The sequence below is a fragment of the Emericellopsis atlantica genome (genome assembly GCF_019669845.1).
Source record: "Emericellopsis atlantica unplaced genomic scaffold F5Z01scaffold_15, whole genome shotgun sequence".
In the NCBI taxonomy this organism is placed as follows: Eukaryota; Fungi; Ascomycota; class Sordariomycetes; order Hypocreales; family Bionectriaceae; genus Emericellopsis; species Emericellopsis atlantica.
Window position 1 is genome coordinate 225,529 of NW_025764717.1, and position 25,633 is coordinate 251,161.

General features: G+C 55.7%; 10 protein-coding genes across 10 annotated transcripts; 3 read left to right on the forward strand and 7 right to left on the reverse strand.

The window, feature by feature from the left end:
• Window positions 1–153: 153 nt before the first annotated feature.
• F5Z01DRAFT_127961 (uncharacterized protein) lies at window positions 154–2,945 on the forward strand. The gene is made up of 2 exons (XM_046257546.1): window positions 154–454; window positions 503–2,945. Exons 1-2 carry the CDS (start codon window positions 254–256, stop codon window positions 2,855–2,857), a joined length of 2,556 nt encoding a protein of 851 aa, XP_046117697.1. The 5' UTR covers window positions 154–253; the 3' UTR covers window positions 2,858–2,945.
• On the reverse strand, window positions 2,946–4,770 carry F5Z01DRAFT_127837 (Metalloenzyme, LuxS/M16 peptidase-like protein). Its single transcript, XM_046257541.1, has one exon. It carries the CDS (start codon window positions 4,708–4,710, stop codon window positions 3,034–3,036), a length of 1,677 nt encoding a protein of 558 aa, XP_046117698.1. The 5' UTR covers window positions 4,711–4,770; the 3' UTR covers window positions 2,946–3,033.
• Window positions 4,771–5,045: 275 nt separating this feature from the next.
• On the reverse strand, window positions 5,046–7,331 carry F5Z01DRAFT_127912 (uncharacterized protein). Its single transcript, XM_046257545.1, has 2 exons — window positions 5,801–7,331; window positions 5,046–5,748 (listed from the first exon to the last, which is right to left on the reverse strand). The coding sequence occupies exons 1-2, from the start codon at window positions 7,055–7,057 to the stop codon at window positions 5,170–5,172; spliced, it is 1,836 nt and encodes a 611-aa protein (XP_046117699.1). The 5' UTR covers window positions 7,058–7,331; the 3' UTR covers window positions 5,046–5,169.
• A 1,817-nt stretch (window positions 7,332–9,148) lies between these two features.
• F5Z01DRAFT_127908 (vacuolar sorting protein) lies at window positions 9,149–12,364 on the reverse strand. Its single transcript, XM_046257544.1, has 2 exons — window positions 9,944–12,364; window positions 9,149–9,892 (listed from the first exon to the last, which is right to left on the reverse strand). Exons 1-2 carry the CDS (start codon window positions 12,173–12,175, stop codon window positions 9,638–9,640), a joined length of 2,487 nt encoding a protein of 828 aa, XP_046117700.1. The 5' UTR covers window positions 12,176–12,364; the 3' UTR covers window positions 9,149–9,637.
• Window positions 12,304–13,189, forward strand: F5Z01DRAFT_127884 (autophagy-related protein 16). The gene is made up of 3 exons (XM_046257542.1): window positions 12,304–12,425; window positions 12,530–12,620; window positions 12,674–13,189. Exons 2-3 carry the CDS (start codon window positions 12,536–12,538, stop codon window positions 13,168–13,170), a joined length of 582 nt encoding a protein of 193 aa, XP_046117701.1. The 5' UTR covers window positions 12,304–12,425; window positions 12,530–12,535; the 3' UTR covers window positions 13,171–13,189.
• A 76-nt stretch (window positions 13,190–13,265) lies between these two features.
• On the reverse strand, window positions 13,266–14,791 carry F5Z01DRAFT_622981 (putative histone H3 methyltransferase; the record flags this gene model as incomplete). Its single annotated transcript, XM_046261294.1, has 2 exons — window positions 13,266–14,187; window positions 14,235–14,791. The coding sequence occupies 2 exons, from the start codon at window positions 14,789–14,791 to the stop codon at window positions 13,266–13,268; spliced, it is 1,479 nt and encodes a 492-aa protein (XP_046117702.1).
• A 529-nt stretch (window positions 14,792–15,320) lies between these two features.
• Window positions 15,321–17,249, reverse strand: F5Z01DRAFT_681757 (FAD binding domain-containing protein; the record flags this gene model as incomplete). The annotated part of the gene is made up of 4 exons (XM_046265717.1): window positions 15,321–15,643; window positions 15,699–16,332; window positions 16,377–16,801; window positions 16,847–17,249. The coding sequence occupies 4 exons, from the start codon at window positions 17,247–17,249 to the stop codon at window positions 15,321–15,323; spliced, it is 1,785 nt and encodes a 594-aa protein (XP_046117703.1).
• Window positions 17,250–17,485: 236 nt separating this feature from the next.
• On the reverse strand, window positions 17,486–19,199 carry F5Z01DRAFT_127903 (ferritin-like domain-containing protein). The gene has a single exon (XM_046257543.1). The coding sequence runs from the start codon at window positions 19,103–19,105 to the stop codon at window positions 17,723–17,725; it is 1,383 nt and encodes a 460-aa protein (XP_046117704.1). The 5' UTR covers window positions 19,106–19,199; the 3' UTR covers window positions 17,486–17,722.
• A 799-nt stretch (window positions 19,200–19,998) lies between these two features.
• F5Z01DRAFT_128004 (P-loop containing nucleoside triphosphate hydrolase protein) lies at window positions 19,999–23,840 on the reverse strand. Its single transcript, XM_046257547.1, has 2 exons — window positions 23,402–23,840; window positions 19,999–23,355 (listed from the first exon to the last, which is right to left on the reverse strand). The coding sequence occupies exons 1-2, from the start codon at window positions 23,462–23,464 to the stop codon at window positions 20,227–20,229; spliced, it is 3,192 nt and encodes a 1,063-aa protein (XP_046117705.1). The 5' UTR covers window positions 23,465–23,840; the 3' UTR covers window positions 19,999–20,226.
• Window positions 23,755–25,534, forward strand: F5Z01DRAFT_128040 (eukaryotic translation initiation factor 3 subunit L). The gene is made up of 4 exons (XM_046257548.1): window positions 23,755–23,776; window positions 23,850–24,267; window positions 24,327–25,364; window positions 25,423–25,534. Exons 2-4 carry the CDS (start codon window positions 23,968–23,970, stop codon window positions 25,504–25,506), a joined length of 1,422 nt encoding a protein of 473 aa, XP_046117706.1. The 5' UTR covers window positions 23,755–23,776; window positions 23,850–23,967; the 3' UTR covers window positions 25,507–25,534.
• The last annotated feature ends 99 nt before the right edge of the window (window positions 25,535–25,633 follow it).

Below are 25,633 nucleotides of genomic sequence, written 5' to 3' on the forward strand. Positions count from 1 at the left end.
TTTTTTTCGATGCGGCGACCGATAACGATAACGATAGCTCGACATTTTAGTGGGGGCAACTGCTTAGTCACCCGCCTGCTTCAGCGACTGGCAGCACCCACTGCGGAATTGGCGCCGTCACTTTCCCCGGTTGGCTTGGGTTCCGGGTACGTATGATGGTATCGTCATTTGCACGTGCAAGCCAGGTCAGCCCATCAGTCACGTCGACCACGTCAACTACATCCATGGACTTCCTCACCACACGCGGCAATCCATGACAATGGTTCCTCGCAAGCGGCAGAGACCGAATCCGGCCGCCGCAGAGAGTAAGAACGATTCGAACAAAGCTTCTCTGCCGACGCCGTTGCCAGCTTCAGCTTCAGACCCGACCAGCACCGATCGGCAACAGGAGCTGCCTGCAGGTTCGCAAAATGCCGATGGAAGCAACGAAAGCTCACAGGGACTACCTAAACAGGTATGAAAGCTGGACACGAAGGACTGTGGCGCTGCTGACAAGCTCAAGGTCCGCAAGTCGCAGAGCTGGTACGGATCTTGGCCGCGATCCCCCAAAGCGACAGCGTCGACGTCGGTAGCGAAAGAAAACATTCTCGGAGGAGGCATCAAACCTATAAAGAGCGACGACCTGAGCAAATACGACAAGAAGAACGATAGTGGCCGTGCGAGCGTACGTAGTGTTGCGGCACCCAGTGGATTGACAGAGATACCGGAGAATGGCGCGAAGAAAGACGCCTCAACGCAGGAGGCGGGTACACATGCAAGCTCAAACATCAGAACAGAGGAAGCGGCTGGCGGTGATAAAGCCGACGCTGTCGAAAACAGACCGGAGCACGCGCAAGAACAACGCGAGCAACAACCCCAGACCACCGACCAGGCTTCGAATCCGTCCTCGGGATGGTTGGGGTGGTGGTCACGAACACCTTTCCTAGATACGCAAGCTACACCATTGCTTCCAGTGCCTCCCGGAAACGGAAGCCTGCCACCCAGGGTGGAAGAACAATCCAAAGACGATCAACCGCCTCGACCTAGCACGCCGCCCGCACAAACAGCAGAAGGAAACGGCCTTCCGCATGCACCGCAAAGCGCCCCGGAGGCACCAGGCTGGTTTGGATTTTGGTCTTCAACTGTGCCTTCCCGCAGCGCAGCCGAGTCCATGAAGGATATCAAGGACGGGGCAAGTGATCCGGGAAGACCAACAAACGGTGAACGATCGAACCAGCCTGATGAAGTCACCATGTACGATGCGCCGTCGGAAGCCAAACCGCAGTCGGGACCACAATCCGGGTCAGCATGGGCATTCTGGTCGAAACAATCGCCCCCGTCCAAGAAGCAGGCGCAGCCAAATGAGCAGGGTGAAATCGCTGTCATTGGCGAGAGTTCTGAGGCACACCCAACACCAATGGCTGAGGGAGATGTAACATCGCCCAAGGCGACGAAGACCAAGGAGTCAGTCGGCATGCTGACGTGGAAGAGGAGCAGCAAGCGGGTGCGTCCTCCGTCTATGGACGTTGATGCTCAGTCGCCTACTCCCTCGGGGGTCTCGACGCCTCGTGAAGCTCAGACTCCTGTCACGGCAAAGGTTGACTCCTCGAGCAAGTCCATCAGCGAGTCTGAGTCGTTAGCGAAAACGCAGCCAAACCTCCTACTGCCATCATTCTCCGGCACGTATCAAATGAAGCAGGACCCTTCCATCATGAAGCAGATTGCGCAGCTTCTGCTCCGGTCGCAGCAGCCACCCGCGAACCATGTCTATCGATCAAAGGAGATTCCCACGGTTCGCAAAGCGATCTCAATAGGTGTTCATGGCCTGTTTCCGGCTACATACTTACGACCCATGATTGGGCAACCTACTGGCACTTCGATACGGTTCGCGACACTAGGCGCTGAGGCCATCAGGCGGTGGACGGAGAGGCATGGCCTGCCAGAGTGTGAGATTGAGAAAGTCGCCCTGGAAGGGGACGGCAAGGTCAATGACCGGGTGGACAACCTTTGGAAGCTGATGTTGAATTGGGTGGACCATATCCGCCACGCGGATCTTGTACTCATCTCCTGTCACTCACAAGGAGTCCCAGTGAGCATCATGCTGCTGGAGAAACTCATTGATCTGAGTATCCTCACAACTGCCAAGATTGGCGTCTGCGCAATGGCCGGCGTTGCTTTGGGCCCCTTCCCAGACTATAAATCAGGCATTTTTATGGGCTCAGCCGCTGAGCTGTGGGAGTTTGGTGACCCAGACAGTGTCAACTCCCTCCGCTTCGAGTCTTGTTTGAAGAGGGTGGTTGACTACGGTGCGCGCGTCACCTTTGTCGGCAGCATCGACGATCAGTTGGTACCCATGGAGTCTGCTATATACTCACCGGCGGACCACCCGTACATCTATCGAGCCGTCTTCATCGACGGTCGCATTCACGCCCCCGACTTTATAGCTCACTTGGTTGGCTTTGCTCTCAAGCTTCGCAACCTCGGTATCTCCGATCACGGCCTCATTCGTGAGCTATCCGCACCCCTCGCGGGCTCACTCTACTCGGGTGAAGGTCACTCCCGGCTCTACTACGATGACCAGGTGTACGACCTCGCCATCTCCCACGCGCTCGAGACGACCTCCATCCCCCAGAATCAGCAGCATCCCTGCCACATTCATCACAGAAACAAGGGCGCCATCGTCGGCGCCAATGCTCAGACAACAAACCCGTACATTCTGCCCTGGATCATGCGCGGCCTCCTCGAAGAAGACTTTGTCAAGACCGAGCTAAGTGACGAGACCAAAGAACTGCTGCGCCAGTTTGACGATTGGAAACCAACAAACAAGGCACTCAAGGACGTCAAGTATAGACTAGAGGCAGTCAGGAGTAAGCTTTAGACAGAGACGCCCCTTATGAAGACACCGTATCTCTGCCCACGCACGCTAACGACTTGTGTCGAGAGGACATTGGATGATTGATGTACACGATTACAATGCTTCTATGTTTCTATGATACACCACGGCTTATAGTACAGTGTCATGACCCGTGCATGCCTCGTCTAGCAGTCTTGTTGTTACCTTCGTCCCAACTTCCACTTGTCAATGCGATCCTGAATCTTATCCCAGCTCATAGTATGGCTCGTCAGTCCATACGCCTGCGCCTCCTGGAGCACCACCGTCGGCGCACCGCTGCCCTGGCCGGGATTCTGCACCAGCCCGCAGACGACTTCCTTTGCGACCCTCCTCAGGTCCTTGACGGTCAGGCTCTCGATGGCGCGACACATCTCCCGCACAGGGACCTTGCGTCCGTGCACCTGCACGCTCCTTCCCAGATCCTCGAGCTCCACCATGCGCGACTCGAGGTTCATGAGCAGGCTGCTCCTCAGCTGGTTCTTGGCCCTCTCGACCTCGTTCTCCTGCAGTCTGGCGTGTCCGGACTCGAGCGTCAGCGCGTTGAGCTGCTGGCAGATGATGTCCAACATGGCGCTGGTGTGGCCGGGCATGCAGCTCGCCGAGATGCCGAACAGACCACTGTCGGTGTATGTGTGGCTGAACGCGACGCAGCTCTCGACGAAGCCGTGCTGGTTCAGTACGTTGGTGTAGAGACGCGAGTACATGCCCTTGCCGGGCCCACCGGCGGAGAAGGACCCGCCACCACCGAGGAGAGTCTGCAGCGTAGCCAGGGCGTAGACGTCCGGCGACCCCACAGGCAGACCTTCAAAGGCGAGGTGGATGTGCGTGAAGATCTGCTGGTTCAGCGAGGGCGGTTGCGGCGGGAGAGACAGGAAGCCACCTGTGTAGTGCGATGGCTTCATGATCTGCTCCTGCGAGGGCGGCGTGAGCTGCGCGGTCGAGGTGCCGCTGTTGTTTGACGATCCCTTGCCAAAGAAGGGAATCTTGGAGAGTATCGGCGATGATGATTGAGAGGAGCTCGACGACTCTGAATCCGACCCGCTCGTTTCCGATCCTGTCGATGTAATCTCCTGGAGGCTCTTCATATCACCAAAATGCTCCTCGGCCAACTTGACGGCCTCGCCGTGCTCGATACCCGCAAACGCTAGCACCATGCGTTCCGGCCTGTAGAACAGATCCCGGTACATCATCACCGTGTCGCGATTAATGTTTGCGAGCCTCTCCTCCGGGCAGAGCAGCGGGTTGCCGAGAGTGTTGTCCTTAAAGGCCGCCGTGTGCACGAGCTCGGGGAGGATCAGCTCCGGCTTGCTCCAGATCTCGGCGATTTCATATCGCGCCGTCTCGAGCTGCGCGTCGACCTCGTCCTCTGTGATCTGGGGGTCGCGAATAGTTTCGGCGAGGAGTTTCGTTGTCTCGGGCACGGCTTGGTTGAACGTCGCGGCTTGGTACATCATGCTCTCCCGGGAGCTGGCGCACTGGATGCTGCCGCCTAGTTGCTCGACCGTCTCGAGCATCTCGTCTGCTGATCGCTGGCTCGTCGATTTGAACGCTAGACGATCCATAATGTGCGAGACACCTCGAAGAGACTCATTTTCGAAACGAGAGCCGGCGTCGACGTAGACACCAACACCCGAGAAAGACCCTGGGAGAGCCTCAGATGCGACACGTAGACCGTTGGGTAGGGTTGTGATGTTGTCGAGGTCAGTGGGCTCTTTGGGGATGGCGTCGATTTGTGTCGATAGGCCTCGCTTGGTCGCACGGCCGACAGTACATGACGATAGTGTTGACCGAGCAGCTCGACCCAGAGGCGCAAGACGTGCGCCTGTTTGTCGTAGCATTGTGTTGTGATTTGGTTGGGATGTTGTACATTGGGATTGAACCTGTCTGACCCAGGCACGTAATGGAGATTTTGCGACCCTGCATCAGTCCAAGGTTTAGGGTAGGTAGATCAGTCGGACATGCGTCCCGTCTGCCTCGGCGATAGCTCGGATGATCGCCCTCCGCAACTAGCCACCCGAGCGAGACTTGACAGGCAGCAAAGGCAGACATTTGAGCCGCATTTCTTGAGATATAAAGATAGTTAAAAGTATTTCATGGTATCTCTACGTAGTGCATGCATATTTCTCTCTGAGTCGGGTGAACAGCGAAGCCGTGCCCAAACAATACGCCAAAGAAATGAGTTGGCCCAGACAGCCCAATATGACTCCCAACTCCCTGCCCCAATGTGATGCTAAATGCAGGTCGAGACACGTACCGCCATTCGACTATACTTTCGCGTGTTGTATCCTCCTCTCTTGCTACCTTGTGGCCATTGCTTCCTGTAGTGTGCCATCCAAGGTCAGATTTGCAGTCATACTATTGGCAAGTTCTGAGTCTTCTGTCTCTTGCCGAGCGCGTCCAGCACCTCCATCAAAGACCCAAGGCCCGACCTCATTCCTCGGCGTGATCGGGCCTTCAGTATTGCCATTGCCAGGTGGTGACGGCGTAGCGTGTTGCCTCGCCGAACTGTTGCTGATAGGCAAAGGTTCCGAAATGGCGTGTGGAAGATTGCCCTGTTGCTGTTCGGGGCTTTGGCTCTCTCGCTGCGGCGCCATCGTCTCGTCCATAGGGTCACTATCGTTGTGTGGTGGTGGTGTGGTTGGAGGTGTCGCCCTGGTTGCATGGCTAGTGGGAGGAGCGCCGGCTTCGTCTTGCGCGTCCTCGTGCTGAAGCTGCTCCCAATCTTCCGCAGCGTCCTCTACGTCGGCTTCGAGATCGGCTCCCGCGCGGCAATTAGGGCACACAAACAGAGGATAGTGCGGCCCTGTCAGGAGCGAGCGTACACACTTAAAGTGCCATGTGTGCGAGCATGGTGCGACAAATAACGACTGGCAAGGCTACATTGGGGATTAGCGAACAGTCAGGCACGCGCTACCCGGAAGAACTTACAGCAATCATGTTGAGGCAGATGGAGCAGTCATGCGAAGAGCCACCAACGCTGGCCGTCTCTGCGTCCTTGCCCATGGTTCGTAACCTCTTGTGTGCAGCCATGTTGAAGGTGTTGAGCTTGTTTTGCCACCCACGATTCAGCTCAATGCGTACTTTGACACACCGGAAAATGGGCTCTTCGCCCCCCTTGAAGTCGATCCCTAGTTGCACAAGATCGCCATCGTTGATGGGGAATGCCTTGCTCTCCTGGCTTGGAGGGCTGAGGCGGATGTGGTTCAAGAATGTGCCCGATGAACTCTTAACATCCTTGATGAACCATTTGCCATCCTCGTACCAAAACTCGCAATGCCGGCGGCTCACAACCTTGCTTTTGAAGCCGACTGGTGCTCCTGAAGGCTGCGTGTTGTGCACATTGCCCATGTCGCGATTCTCGCGCTCCGAGTAACGACCGACTCGAATGACTTCTGTCCCGGTTGGCAGCGTTCGGGTCACGGGTGAGAACGACAGCGACGGGCGCGGCGAGCGAGGGTCGAGATAGGACGATAGTCGGATGGAAGGCAGCAACTCGACGGCATTTACAGCTGTGCTCGCTGGCGCAGCGCCGCCTGTCATCTCACCCGTCGTCGAGGCTCTGGGTCGCGGCATTGTTGGCTGTGGGTTCAGCAGCGGATCGCTCGTCTGGGGTGGCGGGGGCGCTGGTGTAGAGTCTGATTGATTGTGAGACGCTGCCGGATCGACGAAGCTGTTCTCGCTTGAAGAGTGCGGCAGAGGCGGGACTGGCGGGATGTCCTGGTCGACTGTGCGATTGGTGGTCGAGGCAGAATTATCCGAGGGGGCAATCGACAATGCGCTGTTGGTTTCCGTGGGCTGCGCCCGCGACGAGGCTGTATTGGATATGGTGGTCTGGGGCTGCGTTCCGTTGACCAAAGTCAGGCGGTTGCTGTTCCTGCTGGTTGTCGAAGCGCCTTGCTGGGCTGACCGTGGCACTGCGTTTTGCTGTTGTTGCTGGTACTGGTGCTCGTGACTGTTGTGGCTACTGCTGTCGCGGGAGAGCAGGTGACTGGGGTTATAGCGCAGCTGACTTAGCCTTCGCAATCGGCGGCGGGAGCTTGACTCGGTGGAGGAGGAGGACGACCCGCCGGGAGGGCTACCGCTGGTGAGGTTGCTGTGATGGGAGGAAGAGGACGAGATTGTCGAATGCAGCGCGGTAGATTGGTGCGCGGGCTGCGTGAAGCTGGCGGAGTGTGTGAACAGCATAGTTGTGGGGAAAGGATACGATAGCAAGCCGGCCGGAGTAGTACTGATGGGCTTCCAGGCGATCGGCAAGCGCTGCCGTTTCAGATGAAGGGCAAATGCCGGGTGGGACAATCTCTGTATCTTATGCCAGTACCTGAGATGAGTCGCGTGATCTTGCTTTGGTGGCCTGTGTGAATGAAGAGCAAGGTCGAGCACAGGTGGTGAAGAGGGAGGAAGAGGAAGGCGGCGTCGAGGGCAGGCAGGCAGGCGACTGGACGACAATGAAAGACACGATCTGGACTGGGCTTGGGCTCCCGGTGACGAGCGTGCTGCTAGCAGACAGGGATTTCTTCGGTCAAATTGGCAATAACGGACGATAGGAAAAGACCAATTTCCAGGCACCCAGTTGGAGAGGGCGCGCCACCCTTTTTCTTCAACCTTGGACCTGGACAACTGACTGCTCGGCTGGGACAGCCAAGAATCCAAGATTGTCCAAAAGTCATGTCACTGTTGACTCGTCAAGCGGCGCTTCCGGAACCTGGACCCCCTAAAGACCCCCCCTAAGCGGCGTCAATTCCAGTCGCTGCAGCGCTGTTCGGGTCGCGCCCGGCCACGCCTGGGCTGGACCCTCCTTGCGCTGACTAGCCCGGATAGGCTTGGCGGCTCCAGTCTTTTCCACTTTGGTGGCGTCACGGTACACATGCCCTGGTCTTGGGTCTGTCCGTCTGGACTCTGGAGCATCGCGTGACACGATCAGCTTCAACGTCCTACAGAAGTGACCCAAGCCCACCCAACTCCAGTCAGCCAGGCTTCAGAGGCTCGGTTGACTGTGGCAACGGATGATAATCACAGGCTTGGGGTGGGAGAACATTGCAAGCTGTGAGAGCGCAAACGGCCCGGCTGCGAGTTGCTGTGAGACTGAAGTGGCACTGTCTCGCGAGACACTTCCGTTTTCCTTCCTAATCGTCGCTCAGCCAGGCGGTGACGATGTCGAAGAGCTTCCACGTGCCAGCTCAGGCCCGCTAGGTACGATATTGTCTCTGCTGCATTCTCAAGCTAGCTGAGAGCATACTCGCTGAGTCGCTGCTGAAGCAAATTATGGTTTGAGGTAGAAACATTGTGAACATCCTTTGGAAACACTCCGCACAGGGCGCAACAAACAAGCCCTATGATCCCTATCCTGACTTCGCCTTGATCGACGCTGCAAGCTGGCTCAGCGACAATAATGTCTTTCTGCATTATTATCGACAGTCGTTCAGTCTAGCATTCTACACACTGATTGCTATATTCATAGGAGCGAGCTTTTTGAGATTGCTTGAGGCCAAGCACAATCAACAACTGAACTGGAACTCCCCCACATCCTTCGCACACCCCTTCCCCAAGAGGCAGCACGTCCCGGTCACTCCCACATCCTACCGTTACCTATCAAGAAACAGCGGACAGCAGAATCCCACGCGAGCGGCATTTGCCTCGTGGACATTCCAGCCGGGACGAATCCTGTGCGCTCGCGGCCGAAAGCGAGACACATGGCCGTAACCAGGGGCCGTGACACATTCCAGTCAGGTTGCCGCAAACGGCGGCAGTGTCAGGCTGAGCACACGCAGTTATTATATCAGACACCATTGCTCGCCAGTATTCGAATTGATGATGTCAGGTTTTCTGTGACAGTTGAGGTGTTCGTCTGTCTCCGGAAGACGGTCACGGATCCTGGTACGGATACTGACAGACGCAAGGTGTTGCTTTTGTTCAGCCTCGCTGCTGTGCCCTTGCGTACGACAACACTCTTGTGCGAAGCATCAGAGAGATTCATTACGCGGTTTCAACAGCTCTTGAGACTATCATATAACTATAGCGGACGTAATGCCAGGACGGCCTAAAATACAAGAAATGCGCTAACCTTCAGGTTTCGACACCATGGAGAAACGTGGCTGCGATCATTGCTTGACATTATACAACCCTGACACATTGGCAAATGCCTCTTGGTAGAGGCAGCCTCAGGTCGACTCACCATAGATTTATCTCCACCGAAACCTACCCCATACTTGTAAATCGAATCTGTTCATGGAAGCGTGGCATTAGCTGATCATGGCCAAACCGTAATGTTCACTGGAATGTCCCCTAGGTCGAGGCCGCATGACTCGATGCCGCACGGTTGGTATAGAAACTAGGGCAAAGACTAAATCCATAAACTAAATTCGTGAAACATAGCGCGAACTATGTGTGCTACTTGGTAGAAGTGTTTCGAACCGTCAAACAACATGCCTGACGTAGGTATGTCCAAAGTCTTCGACGTAGGGTAGGCAGCGAAACGTCACGAGGGTTGGAAATGTTTCGAATCTAACGTTGCGGGATCCCGATCAATCTACATTCCGATCAATGCAATACCCACATCATTCTTCCCAAGAAAAGCAAGGACTGCCGTGATGTGAATTAGGCCAAGCGCGCCTCTGTAGTTCTTGTATGGCGGATCTAGATCCATCCCGCTCAAGGGTCTGGACCTGGTCGACGACTCGAGTCACTCGACCATCCCAAACCCCATGTTTCGACTACCAGACCCCAAGAAGGTATCACGTAGTACTATTGTCGTTTGATGAAACAGGCTCAGCTCTTCTTGAATGCCGCATGTCCCAGCCGCTCAATCTCACGCCCCTCCTGCGAGCCTTTACCGGCGGCATCGAGGAGCCTCTGCCATGCCTCCTGGTTCTTTTGCTTCACAGCCTCCTCGGCAGCCTTGATGCGCATACCGCACTTCTCGTACATTTCAATAGTCTCCCCAGGCTCAAGCCCGGTACATTTGGGGATAAAGACCGCAGCCAGACGAGGGTTGCCGGCCTGCAAGGTGAGATTATAAAAGGGCTGTTGCTGTCAATACGCACCCGCAGGCTGAAGGGTTGTGAAGATACTTACTTGCCACCCAATCGGGCTGTTTCGCGACTTGGAGATATCCTCAATCTCGTTCCAGTCTCGCTTGGCGACAAGTGCACGTAGTCGAATCCACCACGCCACCTTCTCCGGTACCTTGAACTCGCTCTGAATCTTCTTCGCCCGCCCATTGTACCCGAGGCGCATGAGCTTGAACATGGTCTCGTTCACGCTCAGACCAGTAAAGGTGTCCGACAAGTCGCGATCAAGAGAGTCCTGCATGCGCAGAAGCGTCGTCGCTTCTTTGAGGGCGTGCACTTCAAAGGACGTCTCGCGAGAGTCCGAAAGGAGCTTGGCAGCAAGCGCCATCTTGTCCACAGCGGTCCTGGCATCTGGCTGTTGTAGAGATTCTCTGATGAACACATTTGCGCCATCAACGCGGCGGTCGTCCTGGTAGTACAGGTCCTTCAGGAGCGTATTGTCGCCTTCTCTGAGAGCAGACGCCTCGACCAACGCGGTCGCTGCCGGCCGTGAGTTGATTGTGCGGAAGAAGCTGGCGAGGGGTAGTTTCTTCTTGAGCTGCAGCAGCACTGACAGTATGAGGTCGGTATCACCGCTCTCGACGGCCTTGTCCAGCGCAAGCTCGTCCTCTTCCATGTCTAGCAACAGCGGCACCTGGCGGCCTCCCCGCGACTCATGGTTCAGAAGCTCGGTGGCAAGGCGATGGCGTCCTTCGTGGTAGGCTGCACGTGCGATCTCCTCGAAAGAAATTCCAGGCTTGCCTGATAGTCGATCGACCACTAAGCGGCAAATGGTATCGTCGTCTTCTGACCCTACGCGTACCTTGGTCGAGGCCCAATGCACGTAGATGCGATCTGTTGGCAGCTTGAGATATCCGGCAATTTTGAGAGCTAGCAGGTACTCATGGCGACTCAGGAGGCGTCGAATTAGTTTCTCGGGGGTAAGGCGCTGGTACTGCTCAAATGACAGGGCTATTCCAAGCTCATAGTATCGGACAGCATTGAGAACCCTCAGCGTTTCGCACATGTCCACGAAATCATCGCTGTTGTAGATGTCGAGCACCGATTTGCCAAAAGAAGCCGCCTTGAGTAGTTGCTTCTGCCAGTACGTCTCAAACTCGCGGCCAGCCGCATTCACGCACGTGTCCACGGCTTCCGTGAGATTCGGCCGGATGAGCTGGATGTAATCGTCCGCCTTGGGCGACTCGAGCTCCAGTTGGCCCACAGCATCAAGGAGAATCGATGCAGGCGATGATTCGGAGGCGTGCCCCAGTACCTGTATCGTCTCCCGCGGTACTCTCTCCAGGAATTCGCAAAAGTCGTTCGTGATGAGCCTGGCACCGTCGTATTCCGAGATTACATGTACCCGTGTGCTGTCGTAGATGTATGTCGAGGATTCCTCGCCGGGACCAATGATGTGCACCTCGTCCTCCCACGCAATGAGCGCATCGCTGCCGCACCATTCCACGTACTTGGGTGGCGTGTTGGAATCTGAGTTGTGCTCGAATATCCGTTCTCTGAAATCACTGGAAATAATGTGTGCTGTGCCGTTTTTGCCATACAGATTGACAAACTGACCATCCGGCGAAACACTGATGTGGCTGAAAGGTCCGATATCTAGAAACCGATCCTCGCACTCTGTCGCGTCGACAACGTACACGGTCGAATTGATGCTGAGAAGAACCTCGACGGAACGAGAGAGTGTGTGATCTGGCGAGATGATGCCCCATGCATGAATCTGCCCCTCCGGAGACCGCGCTAGTTGCTTTGGCCGCGGTTCTGAGTACGAAGACACCGAGATGAGAGCATTGTTTCCCAACAAAGCGACCATGCCGTTGTCGTAGAACCGGCATGATTCCACCCCAAAGTTATCGGCGCCATGGCCAAGCGAGAAGTGACTAAAGTCGCCTTGCAGGTCGTAACACCTCACGTTTCCATCAGATGTCACGACCAGGAGGGTCTCATCCTCGGACCATCCGAGACTCTTGATGGTCCCCTTGTCCCATGGTATGCTGCGCAGCTTCTTGCCAGCAAGGGTGTAGATGTCTATCGAAGGTTTCGACGACTGTCCAGGTCGGTACTCCTGCAGCTTTGTGTCGTCCCGCCATAATGCGAGTGCGCCTGCGTACGGAGCGCCGGTCACGACGTAATTGTCAAGGTCAAGATCCTGGTCGAACACCTCGGTGTAGAGCTGCGTCTTGCGGAACCACTTATCGCCGACACTCTCCCACTCAGCGCGTGGGTGGAGGGTGTCCATGTCGACGCGCTATCGCATGGCGATGGAAGTCACGCTTAATCTTGTTGAAGCAATCGCAGCAGTGGGTGAATTGGAGGCGCGTGATCTCGTCAAAGCTCAGGTGCCTTGCGACGCGGTGACGTCGATGGAAGATCCTCGGTTGAACCAGGCGCGTTGTCGGCCTGGCGATCAAGGGTGCCGCCCGACAGAATGAGTCGCACACAGGCGCTAGGATCACCCTCGTTTCTTGATACTAGCAACCCCTCAGAATGTGCGTCTTATTTATTCTCCCCTCTCTCATCTGGCTGCTTCCTCAGGAGCCTTGATAGGTAAACTTCCAGTCTCGATCGCTTCTATGCAGCCTAACTCCTTCAGTTCAAAATGCCTGGCTGGAGGGACGAGTACCTTACATCCATCAAGGATGTCGAGCTAAAGACTCCGGTCAATATGGAGTTGGTTCAAGCTTGTCTCGTCGCCAAACGGCCCCACCAAGTCCAGCACAAACTGACCCTTTGGCAGGCTCCCAGATGGCGGATCGCATCTCAGCGTTGGAAGCCGAGAAAGCAGCGCTGGAATCGCAAATCCCCAGCAAAAAGGCGAATAAGGGCAAGTCAGCAGCGCCAGATAATACCGAGACGGCGCAGGTTCGATATGAACTTGCAGAGGCCTTGCGCGCCAAAGGCGTGAGCGATGCCCGTTTGCGAACGGCAGAGGAAGAACTCGGGAAACTGCGCATCAAGACCAAGAGCGACGCAACAGCTTTGAAGAAACTGGAGGCTGAGAGGAACTCGCTGCGCACGCGTCTGAACGATCTCCAGCACGAGGCGAATGCCAAACGGCAACATCACGAGGGTTTCCAGGACGAAATTGTCGCTTTGAACCTCCAGCTTGCCATGGCCGACAAGGAAGTGGCCAAAGTGAAAAAAGAAAACAAGGAGCTCATCGACAGGTGGATGAAGAGGATGGGCCAGGAAGCCGACGCCATGAACCTCGCTAACGAGGGCACCTCACGATGAGCCACGGCTGTGTAACAACAGATTCATGTGGTATCCTGTACGCTAAATCCCTATCCGATACCGATAACTCACTCGCTAATCCCTATTTGCACAGTCTATTTCCGTGTTGAAATGTAGTATGATCCACCGGCATTCGTCCAGCTGACGTATCCCTCTGGATATGTCTTCTCCTCTGCGTCGAGGATGGTACTGCCCACGTCGTTGATGTTGTAGCTCGAGTCGGCGACAAACGACTTGAGCGATACGATCTTGCAGCCAGGCTTCAGATCGAGGAACATGCGCACCAAATCATCGTTGAGCTGAGAAGTGAACGCCTTATTGTTGACGAGCACCACGTCGGCGCGTTTCAGGGCATCGGTGATGATGGTGTTCTTGCGGAAATCACCTCGCTCAAGGCGCACAGCGCCAGGCTGGATACCCCAGAGCACGCAGCGCGCCTCAAACTCCTTCTGCTGCGCTTCGGCCATGTTGCAGGCATTCTCCATCATCTCACACCCGAAACTCTCACATCCAATCTCCAACGCGGCCTGCAGGACAACGTTGCCAACACCCGAGCCCAAATCAACCATGACTTGCTTGCACGTCATCTTGAGGTCGTCGACCAAGATCTTGGAAATGAAGGGGTGCAGGAGCTCGCCATAGACATAGTCGGTACCGTTCTCGTACTTGGACAACAGCTCGACGCTGGGGGCCACAGTCCGGTCGTATATCTGGTCGAGGATGAAAGCAACGAGGTGACGGGGCAGTTCGTGTTTGTTCTCGAGATTCTTTGCGATGATGCCGTCTTCTACGAGATCTAACAAAGTTCGATTGTACTCCTCCAGGGCAGCCTTGAAGCCGTTCAGGTCTTGCACATTGCGGTTGGAGGCTTTCTCCAGTCGTCGTATCAGGCCGGTCGATTGGTTTGTAAAGGGCTCGGCTTCGGCTTCGGTCAAGTAGTTCTCAGCTATCAACTGCACAATACGCGTGCTCGCCTCGACCGCGTCGATCTTGTCTTTAGCCCAGACCAGTTGAAACCTGTGCTTGTTAGTTCTGTCGCAACCAAGGGGGCTTGATAAACTCACTTCTCGCGTGGGCCTAAACATGGGTATTGCAGCTCTATTGCGACATCATGCTCTGTAGCGCCCATGACCGGCACGCACTTGCACTCGAGCGAGGCAACATCCACAGCATGGATATACTCAAGCTTCCCGTAGCCATCCTCAAACGACCGCTCATTCTTCAACTTGCGACTCGAGTCCTCCTCTCGCGCCTTTCTCTGTCGCTTCCTAGTCTCTAGTGTGAGCCACCCATCGTCCTCTTCCGCGTCGCTGTCCTTGTCGAAGGCCGGGCGCTCCACCACAGCGGGGCTTGCGCGCGCTGACGGCGTTTTCACTGCGCGCTTGCGCTTGCGCTCATCGGAGCTGGAGGGGTACGGCGAGTGACTTTCTTGTCGCAGCGACGCTGGCCTGGGCGATGCGCGGGCCGAGTTGGACCCGAGAGATCGGTTGGAAGAGGGGACCGCAGACTTGACAGCGCTGGTAGACGGGGGCTTCGAAGCGGGACGGTTGACAGTGACTTTCTCAACTCGTATCTTGGGAGGATTCGCCTTGAACTTGTTGCTCTTGCCGAAGAGTGGCATGTTCAGAGACTTGGGATTCTGCCTTTGGTGGTGGGGTGCTCGAGGCTCGTGGAGGGGTCGAGATAGTCCAAAGTTTGATCGCGTGCGAAGCGCGTTGTAGATTGGACCCTGGATGGGATATGCGTGACCCGGCCTAATCAAGAACGAAGAAAGATATTGGATTAAGAGTTCTCTAAGTCACACACACGTGTCGCAGAATGAGTGTGGCGTCTGGATCACAAAGAACGTGGCGGGCGGGATGTCCAAAGGAGAGACAAGAGTGAGGCGATTCAGAGGAGTCAGACGGTCGAGCCAGCCTGAGATCCAGGACCCTTCGATCCTGTGCTTCGGGAACGTGCACAGACCCGCTATTCCATAAATTTGCTAGTCTCGAATGATTACGTCAGCAGATCTACTGCCGCTGCGTCACTGTGGGGGGCGTAGCGCTCTCTCCGCTGAGATTCCAAACTTCCACTATCACTGGCCATTGTTCGACACAGAACAGACGCCTCCAAGCACCACCTCGCCGAGCGCTGTGTAACTTGCACGTTCAGTTCTCCCGAAAGCGCATTCTACTCGGTCCCGCGAGTCTGCAAAGCTGCCCATTCTCCCGCTGCTCCCAGTGCTCGTGCCCAACGCAGAACGGGCACCACATGACGTCCATTGGGTCAACCTCGCGCTTGATCTGGAGCAGACGTTCATAATTGTCGCCCCAAAAGGTTTCGGCGGGATTCTCCTCAAAGTATGCGGCCTCGTTGATGTACGACCCCATACCAGGCGTCAGCTGCACCATGGGCTCCCAAGCCTCCTTCAGGAGAGCCTGGGCCTCCTTCTCGGCAGTCCTGTTGAAGGGCTCAAAACCCATGGAGGTCACTGCAAGGTGTTAAACACAGAATACTCCCAAGTGGCGGGGGACATTTGCACTTACATGCGTGGACGTAAGCACTGCGCCACCCAGGGTTGACAGAGTTGTCACGACCACCGTTGGCAGCCTCATGAACGGCCTTGCCGGCAAGGGGATAGAAATGCATTAAACCGCGAACATTTATCACTGCCATCAGCGCCGCCTTCAGCGCATCTAGGTCGTTGGTCAAGACCCGCCGATCTAGAAGGCGAGACTTCAAAAGTGCGGTAGACCCGGCGTTGCCTGCATCGAACCTCTCGTCAAAGTACTCCATGAAGGTGTTGTACGTCCGAACGGGTAGGATAGTCACGGAGCCTGTGCCGTTGGACCTTTCCAGGAGCGTATTGTTCAACTCTGTGAACAGACTCTCGGTGTACTCCACTGACTGATTGACCACCGTGAAGGCGCCCGAAATGCCTGCCCATTCTGTGGGCACACCCTCGACGCCCGTGTCGAATCCAGTCATGGTCATGAAGCCATAGCCGCGCAAACCAGCATCGTTGAGATCGGGAAACTGACTTGCGAGAAAAGTCACAATGTCGGCAGCCATGGGGTTGCTCGGGCTGGTAGCTGCCATGAATGTGACGAACTGCATCTTCGGAGTAGGATGGGCCTTGATCGTGAAGCGAGTCACGACGCCAAAGGTCGAACCGCCGCCCTGCACTGGTCAGCTTGCTCCGCCATGCGATCGCGTTTACTTACGCCCAGGAGCGCCCAGTAAAGGTCGTTGTTTGATTCCTTGTTGGCAACGAGGACATCCCCGAGGGGCGTCACGACTTCCATCTCAATGACATTATCGGCAGCCAGGCCATAGTCGGGAGAGAGCATGCTGTGGCCCCCTCCTGAGATGTAGCCACCGACACTGACACTTTTGGCACCACCCCCGACCACGGTCGTATTATGCTTGTCGGTCTCCTGATAGAGGCTATACATGCTGGTGCCGCCACCGCAAGAGATGGAGTCTCCCTCGAACACAGAGTCCGTCCCGTTCAGCTGGAAGCTGCCAGCGTGGAACTCGACATTGTCATAATGGTGCATCCATATGGAGAGTGATCCAGGAGCAACGGATCGGCCGAGAAAGTCGTGGCCACTCGCCTTGACCACCAGACGGATGTTGTTGTCTCGCGCTTCCAAGAGTCAGCTCATATCTTCAGGTTAGAAAAAGGTCTCACCAAAGTCCACGCCAGCCTTGACATGTTCTGTCGTCGTTGCGTTGATGACATAGGCCGGGTAACCCTCGCCTGTGCAGGGGTCTTTGGGGTCTGGCAGACACGTCCAGTTGGCAGCGTTGTCGTACATCACTGACACTGGATCCGTGCTGTGCCAATCGTAGGATGCCCACTCGCTTTGACGGGTAGGACATTCTGCTTCGTCGAAATTAGGTTGGTCCTCGTGACAAACACCTCCAGGCAATATGGGCTGAATGAGACGACCCGATATCGTGTCATTCAAGGCTGTCCATTCGCTTCTCGTGGGCCAAGCCTCTGTCCCAGGGTAGGCTTTGCAGGAGCCACATGCCTTGGAGGGCGCCGCCAGAGCGGTACCAAGGAACCATAGCAGAGTTGCAGATCGCATTGTGAATATCAACTGATTGTACGATGCAGAATGTGAATGGTTCGATTGAATAAAGCCCGACTGCCATTTATGTTCCTTCACATGAGTAACGTTCTCACCCCCGCTGGGGATCTCGCGGGGATTGCGTACACCCTGGTTGACGGAGTATACGAGGAATGCGAGAGTCAGTCAGCCTGTGCTTATGGGGCACAGTAGCAGGTCACAACTGTGCCACATGTCTCCAGTCTTTGGGTGCATATGCCAGTATTACAAATTGTCAGACTCAACCATCCTGTGGATCAATGTTCACCACAATTATGGATATAAGGTAGCTGTTCCACGGTTGGACGGAACACACATGTCTTAGGAACGTGAGTGTTCATTGACATCGTATATTGACTCCTTCTCAACTGCCTCATTACTTCGACTCCTCGCCAATTTTGACCCAGTGACTGGGCGTCATCATTTTTAAAAACACGCAAAAGCAGAAAATGTTAACCAGCCTGATAGATAGCCAAAGCATTGACGTGGGGATTGACCATGCTCAAGTTGTAGGGCGTGACGTTCAAGTCAAGATCTGTCAAAGCCAGGAATACAGTCCCGTTGATCATGGGCCCACTCTCGAACACTGAGGTGTTAGGCTGGAAGGTGTATGCAGTGTTGTTCGTAGCCTGGTAAAGCGGCGTGTAGGTCGCGTTGAGCTGGTTGACCCAGAGGGCAAACTTGGGGTTGCCAGCGGTGGTGTTGGTGACATAGCTGTTGTTCGGTCCGATCGGTTTGCCAGGCGGATCCCACTGCAGGAAGACCTGACGTCCGGGGTAGCTCAATGGATTGGTCCGGTTCTGGGTGATGGCTGGGTTGCAACCGAGTCCAGCACCGGTGGCATTGACACACGACTCGCCGCTCTTGATGGAACTTGTATTCAAGGTGTTGGCATAGCCCCCGGTGGTCTCGTTGAAGACGGCGGAGCCGTTGATGCGGGCAGGATTCGGCTGGTTCAAGATCTTCAGGGCCGGGAAGTTCTGCCACACAAGGCGAGTCTGGTTGGCGGGGCACGATGAGATGTAGGGCGCAAGCAACGTCCAAGCCCAGGACTGAGGAATGCCAACTTCGAACCACACAGGCATGGGGAAGAGGCCTTCGAACTGGCGGAAGATCATCTGCTGGCGCGCCTCGGTAGTGATGCTCTGCAAAAGAATCTGGCCAGCGGCGCCTGAGTCCATGTGGTTCAGGAAGCCGTACACACCAGACTCGCCCCAGCGTGTGAGCTTCTGGTTGAAGTCAATGTATTCGCGCAGGTTGCTGACAGGGTAGTTGTAGGTGCATTGAACGGGGGCCTGGGCACCAAGCATGTTGGTCACGGCAGTAGCATGGCCGACCTCCTGTTCAGCCATGAATTGCAGGAGGTAGCGGTCCTCGGCCGTAAGACCATTGTTGGTGAACTCTTGCTGGGAAAACGTCGCCAATCCCCAGTGGAAGAGGTCAAGCTCAATGTACTCCTGGTAGAGGACCAGAGCAAGGGACTGGTAATCAAAGTCACTCATTGGCTTGTACACAGGCTCGGTGCCGTTGGTGCCGCGTCCACCGGCTGGTGTGTACGGCGCTGGGAAAGGGGCGTGGAGTTTCCCGTCCGCGGAATAGTTGAGTGCATTGGGTGCGGGACCTGAAGCCGCAATGGACGGTGCCAGGGCACTAGTGGATAGTGCGCCTGTTGTTGTTGGCGTGCCATTAAAGGCCCCGTGCGAAGTCACGTCTGTGACAGAGACAACAGGGGCGGTTGTTGTAGCAGGAGGAACAGAAGTGATCGTCGGGCTGGAGACGAAGGGCACTGCGAGCGAGCGGCCTACCAGGGCTAGAAAGATGGCTTGTGACAACATCCTGAATGCTGTAAGTATGGTATGGACTGGAGTACAAGATGAGGACAGCAAGACCTCAGGCTAGTGAGCTTGTGGTCCTTATAAGAGGACACACGCCTGGGACTGATACCACACTGCCCCATGGGTTGGCTGACTTGTTCGTCACCACTTGGTCATGACTGTGCAGGGTGGCGCATCCGTATCGCCCGATGCCTCGAACGTGTGCCAGTTCCCACGTGCGTATTGCGCGGCCAACATCTTCAGGACTCAGCCATGCGGATCAGGCTTGCCGAGCGTCAGCAGCAAAGCTTTGTCGTCGCCATACAGGTATTCCTCGCCCTGCAGACGCCATAGGAATTGGCCTTGGACGTATGCCCACTTGGTCGATCTCGAAGTTCCCACTGCCCAAGCCGGCATTTGATCTTGCCACAACGGGAACTAGGGATTTGGATCTATTCTCCGGTGCTCCGAAGTGGCCGTTCGGGTATCGGGGCATTGTCATGGTGGTGGGGGGACCATCTCTGATGCCCGTTCTGGCCGAGGAGTGTAAGATGTCATAGTTGACAAATAGACCTTACGGCGGCAGATGCAGTTCTTCCTAGACCAGGCAGATTCCCGATAAGATGTTGCTGTGGTCGGAGAGTTTGGGCCGCGGTGTAGATCATCCTGAATTAGACAAACCGATCTTTGGTCTGAACATCGATCTTCCACCATGCTTCTGCAACATGTCGATGACGGCTACTGTCTCGTGTGACCATGATGGTTTACAAGTGCCGTTGGATGCGTGCCGGAGAGCCAGTTGAATTCATGGGGTTGCGGCCTTGGATGTCGCCAGTGCAGGTTGGTAGGCCGACATTTGATCTCGCGTGAGAGCCATGGCAGTTGAAGATGACTGAAGTTGAAGTCGTGGGATGTCACGTTGTCCACCATCCAGAATGCTGAGTCACCCCTATGTTCGACCTAGCACGTGACAGGCGTCCCTGAGCTACTCTAGGGTAGGCAAAGTTAGCTGGTGTACTATACGTACTGGAAGGTAACTTGGGACGCTATAATTTCGCCTCCAGTCCTATTACAGACCACTGCGCGACAGCTGGTGCAGTTGTTATTGTTCCCATTGTTGATACATAAAGTGTCAAGGGATCCTATCGCTTCATGTTCTGCTGCTTTTCGGCATTGGTGGCCACATTCCTGCCCTCGACCAGCAGTCCCTTCTTCCTCCGCACGCTGTCCATGTATCGCTTGGCCACATTCTCCTTGTCCGCGAACTCACCAAGATCCTCCAGATCATCCTCAGTGAACGGCACCCAAAAGGGATCCTCGTCCAAGATCTCGAATCCGGCAAAGATGAGCTGAGGTTGCGCTGCGCCACTTGTTCGCTTCCGCATCTCGTCCGCGAAACCAAAACTTTCAGCGACGGGTAACAGTGCTTGGATGGTGAAGAATGGAGTTCCCTCCTTCATGGTCTCGGCTACGACACGCCCGCGACGTCTGGTGAGGACATCGTAGACGCGTCCCAGCACCTCAGTGGAAGCCTGGATCTCGACCGAGTACATGGCCAGCATCAGTCGTGGGGACCAATCGAGGAAGGCAGATCGGAGCGATGCTTGGAACGTCTTGATGATCTCACCAGTGAGACGCCCGACCTTGTCGCGGGCAGACGAGTAGTCCTCGTTCAGAGCCAGCGAGACATCGTCAATGAAGACGGCGACGCCCTGGACAGGCTCATGACAGAGAGGACCCTGCGCCATGGCGAGTTGGAAGGCGTAGTTGATCTTATCACAGAAGTGGCTTGCCTTCAGCGTCTCGCCTGCTTCTGGTGCGGCAGCTCTCGTCTCCGCGGCCGAAAACGCTTTGGTTAACAGGCGATCCTTGGTCGCGTCGATGAGTAGGTTGGGGCCTGTTCTCCGTGGTCCAAAGGCGGAGATTTGTTCCGTCTGACCTTTCCATACCTCACGCCCTTTACCCTCTTCCAGAAGCCCCTTCAGTTTCTTCTTGAAGTCTTCCACGGACAGAGCACTGCCGGTCGCCAGGTCTGTGTCCGCCACAATCTTCTCCTCCTCTCCCTCGTTGCTCTCATCATCCGCATCATGATCTGTGTACAAGCTCTTGACAGTGTCTCCATGCTTAAGCAGAAAGTCCGTGGCCTCGGCGGGCAAAGGCCTCACTCGCATCGAGATTGTGATTTGCTTTGAGCTTGTGATCCCGATGACGCCACCTCGACCCAGCTCCTTGTTGGCCGCAGGTCGCATTTCATCGGCACGGACAATGGTCTCGCGATAGGGGATGATGGGCGCGCCTCGCTGGATCTCGCAGTGAGCAAACCTCTCTTGAAGATCTGTTATGCATCGCTCGAGGTGCAGCTCGCCAGCGGTCAACAGCACGTGCTCTCCGCTACTCAACTGCTCGTACTCCGCGCAGGGGTCACTCTGCACGAGAAGCTTGAGGCCGTCGATCATGTTGTCGAGATCCAGCGGGTTGACTGGCTCCAGGGCCACGCGCACAATCGGCTGCCCTGCCATGCTCACACCCGCCAGGTTGACAGCACCCTCGAGCTTGCTGCAGAGTGTGCCCGATTTGAGAATCTTGCCTTCAAGACCACCGATGCCGAACACAACACCTGCGGGAACAGATTGGAGTGCCTCAAGATTCCGTCCCATGAGCATATAGAGGTCCGTGACGGTGACCTCCTGAGGCCTCGGCTCGACATCCGGATTAGCTGGCGACCACTTTGGCGGTACCACATACAGTGTGTCACCCACTGACAAGGTGCCCGAATAGATCCTAGCAAATCCAATCAAATGCTCGGGATCGCGTTTCTGCTCCTCTAGCTCGGGAACAATATTGTCAATGTTGACGTTGTCAAGCGCTTCTGTGAGATCAGATACGCCTGCGTCTCCATTCTCCCCTTGCGCCCGGGCAGCCTCAGCTCGCTTCCTCCTTGCCAGGTCTCTCGCCTCCTCGCCAGTCATCTGTCCTGGTCGTCTCTTGTTCTTTGGCAATTCGCTCTCCGGTACTGACACCATTTTGCTCACGTACGCAACCACAGGAGCGTCCTTGTCGGTCTTGAAGCTCACCATGGCATCCTTGACCTGTGAATCGATCGCGTCAGAGCCAGGGATATCCGCCAACAACTCTGGGAATCTTTCGGCTTGCGCTTTTATTGGTGACGGCAGGCTTTCGACGACGGAGACCAACAGCGCTGTCGACAGAGGGAGCCAGTTCGAGAATACCGTGGTCATGAGTAACCGGGGATCGCGCGCCTTGATAATATGCGGAGGTATCGAGATATTCAGCGATTTTGTGACCTTCTCCAACAACTCTGGATCTCCTTTCCCGTTGTCTCCTCCACACGTTGCTTGGTATGCCGTCCAGATCGTTTCTAGAACCAGCTGAACGAACATTGGCTTCAGGTTGCGTCCCTTCAGGTGCTTGGGTCCTAGGACCTTCTTCGTTTTCGGATCGAGGTAGAAGTTGCCCCAAAGCACCTTTTCCATGACACCGCGCTTGATGCCTAGCTTCTTCTCGTATAAACTGGCAAATTGCCGTACCGTAAAGGCCCATCCGTCGACGGCGCTGCTGAAAATAACGTTGTTCCTCTCTGGCGCAAAGTAGAGCTCTTCATCATCGCGCTCTTCCCACTCAATATCTCCAGTGTCGCCCAGCTGGTCCGCGATTGCAGATTCCTTTGCCGCCGCTGCGGCGTTGATGCGTTCCTCCATTCTCGACCTCCAATTGAGATCCTCCTCCATACGCTCACCTTGAAAGAAGCTTCCCAAGACTGCGTTGACCTGTTCCAGCAATTTGCTGAGGTGGATATACGCCTCCCCGGGCGTCATTTTGAGCTCCGTGATGAGGCGGTCCATTTTATTGATGACCAGCAACGGCTTCAACTTCTCAGTCCACGTTTGACGGAGAACAGTGACAGTTTGGCTGCAAACTCCCTCGACAGCATCCACCAGCACCACCGCGCCATCACACAGCCTTGACGCAGTAGAAACCTCGCTGCTGAAATCGATGTGGCCCGGCGAGTCGATCAGGTTAATGAGGTACTCCTTTCGCTTAGGGGCTGCCTCGGGGGTTGCTCGCCTGAACATGGAGAAGTATAACGAAATGGCCGACGATTCCATCGTGATACCACGGGTCTGTTCGTCTGGCCTGGAGTCTAGATATCGAATCTTCCCCGCCAATTTTGGCGAGATGATCCCGTTGGTTGCCAACAGGGCATCTGTGAGTGAAGTTTTGCCATGGTCAACGTGTGCGAGGATGCAGATCTGCAAAGTCAGTTGGGGCAACGCTCATTTCAGATTCAAGACTCACGTTTCGAACATCCTGCGGCTGCTTTTGCAAGCTCGCCAACTGTTCAGGCGTGACGACGGGCATTTTGATGATGATGTCCCAAGTGACAAACCTCTGCGATAAGTGCCCCTCCAATGCCCCTCTATGACGAAGTTTTGGGCGACGGGATGATGCGAACACGCTTCAAAAGTTTGTAATAGCCCCAGAACAGAGGAAGTGAGTTCGAATTCGATTAAAATTATCTGCGCAGGATCCAAGCTCTTTCATGTAGCAAATCACCAAGGCAACGCCATGCAGCGTGCAGAAAAAATGATAACTGTCACCTCTCGTGACTCACTATGGCTACACCACCATTACTGTCACCCACCAGCCACATCGTTTATGCATCTAACGCGTGTGCGCCACACTTGCTCACCCCGCCATGTGCAAGCCCTAACGGAACCAGCTAACGGCTCACGAAAATTAGCAGACGAAGCTGACCCCCCGCCCAGGCAAAATTTCGGTGCCCCTCAATCCACAATTCGATCACGACCTCCTCGCCTGCGACGACGAGAAGGACGATCGAGCGACCGGACACGACACCGACAATGGCGACCTACCAGAATGGCGTAGCTCCGGCACGCGCCATGGGTGACGACAGCGATGTTGAGGAGGAGGCTCTCGTGGCGGAGTACAAGGAACACGTTCAGTACGAGGACGGCGACGAGCTCAGCCAGACCAACTCGATCAACCAGGCCGACGATATTCAGGCGCGCCTCGTGCAGGCTGCGCAGCCCCTCGACTACTCGGCACCTCTCGAGGTCAAGTTTCAGAGCTACGATGCTTACTGCAGCTTGTTCCACTTTATCCTCAACTCAGAGGGTCCCGTCGACCTCGAGCCCCCATCGGTTCGTTCCGCCTGCCAATTGTCCAGAGGAAGGGAGCAAAGGAAAACTAACGAATATAGTACTACTGGGCTTGGGATGTGATTGACGAGTTCATCTACCAGTTCAACTCGTTCTGCTCGTACCGATCACGCATCGCACGACAGGCCAACAATGAGGAGGAGATTCAGATCCTACGCGAGAACCCCAACACATGGGGCTGCTACAGCGTGCTCAACGTGCTCTACTCGCTGATTCAGCGCTCGCAGATCACCGAGCAGCTCGCCGCCATGAAGCGCAACGAGGACCCCATGGCGGTGGCCGGCGAGTATGGCTCCAAGAACCTGTACCGCATGCTGGGCTACTTCTCCATCATTGGGCTGCTGCGTGTGCACACCCTGCTCGGTGACTTCAGCCTCGCTGTCAAGACGCTCGACGACATTGAGCTCAACAAGAAGGCCATGTTTGCGCGCGTCATGGCCGCCCACTTTACCACGTACTACTACGTCGGTTTCTCCTACATGATGATGCACCGCTACGCCGACGCCATCCGCATGTTCAGCCACATCCTCATCTACGTGTCGCGCACCAAGAACTTCCAGAAGAACGCCCAGTTCGACTCGATCACCAAGAAGAACGAGCAGATGTACGCCCTCATCGCCATCTGCGTCGCCTTCAACCCCACCCGTCTCGACGACACCATCCACAGCGCCCTGCGCGAGAAGTACGGCGACCAGCTGCTTAAGCTGCAGCGCGGTGGGCCCGAGTCGCTCCCCATTTTCGAGGAGCTCTTCCGCACCGCGTGCCCCAAGTTCATCTCGCCCGTGCCTCCCGACTTTGACAACCCCGAGTCCAACGTGGACCCCGTCGAGCACCACCTTGCCGTCTTTATGGACGAGGTCAAGACCAACATGTGGAGCCCCACCATCAAGTCGTACCTGAGGCTGTACACCACCATGGACCTCAACAAGCTGGCTGGCTTCCTCGAGGTGACGCCCGATGACCTGCGCTCGTGGCTGCTGGTGACCAAGCAGCGCACCAAGCAGCTGAGGTGGAACGACAACAGCTTGCTTGACGGCGAGCTTGTCAACGTCAGCGACCTCGACTACGCTCTCCAGAATGTGAGTTTTCTTTCCTCCTCCTTCTCGCCCCTACTCAGATATTGACTAACACGCGCAGGACCTCATCCACATCTCCGAGGCCAAGGTCGGACGCAAGCTGGTCGACTGGTACCTGCGCAACCTCTCGCGCACCTACAACTAAATTGTATGTATGTAAGAGCGAGCACTGGGCGACGGCGAACATAGACGGATAGGTTTTCATTGTTCGAGCGGTAGAAGCTCGGAACGGTATGCAAGCCCACTGGTAGGCAGCATTGGCATTGGCGTCA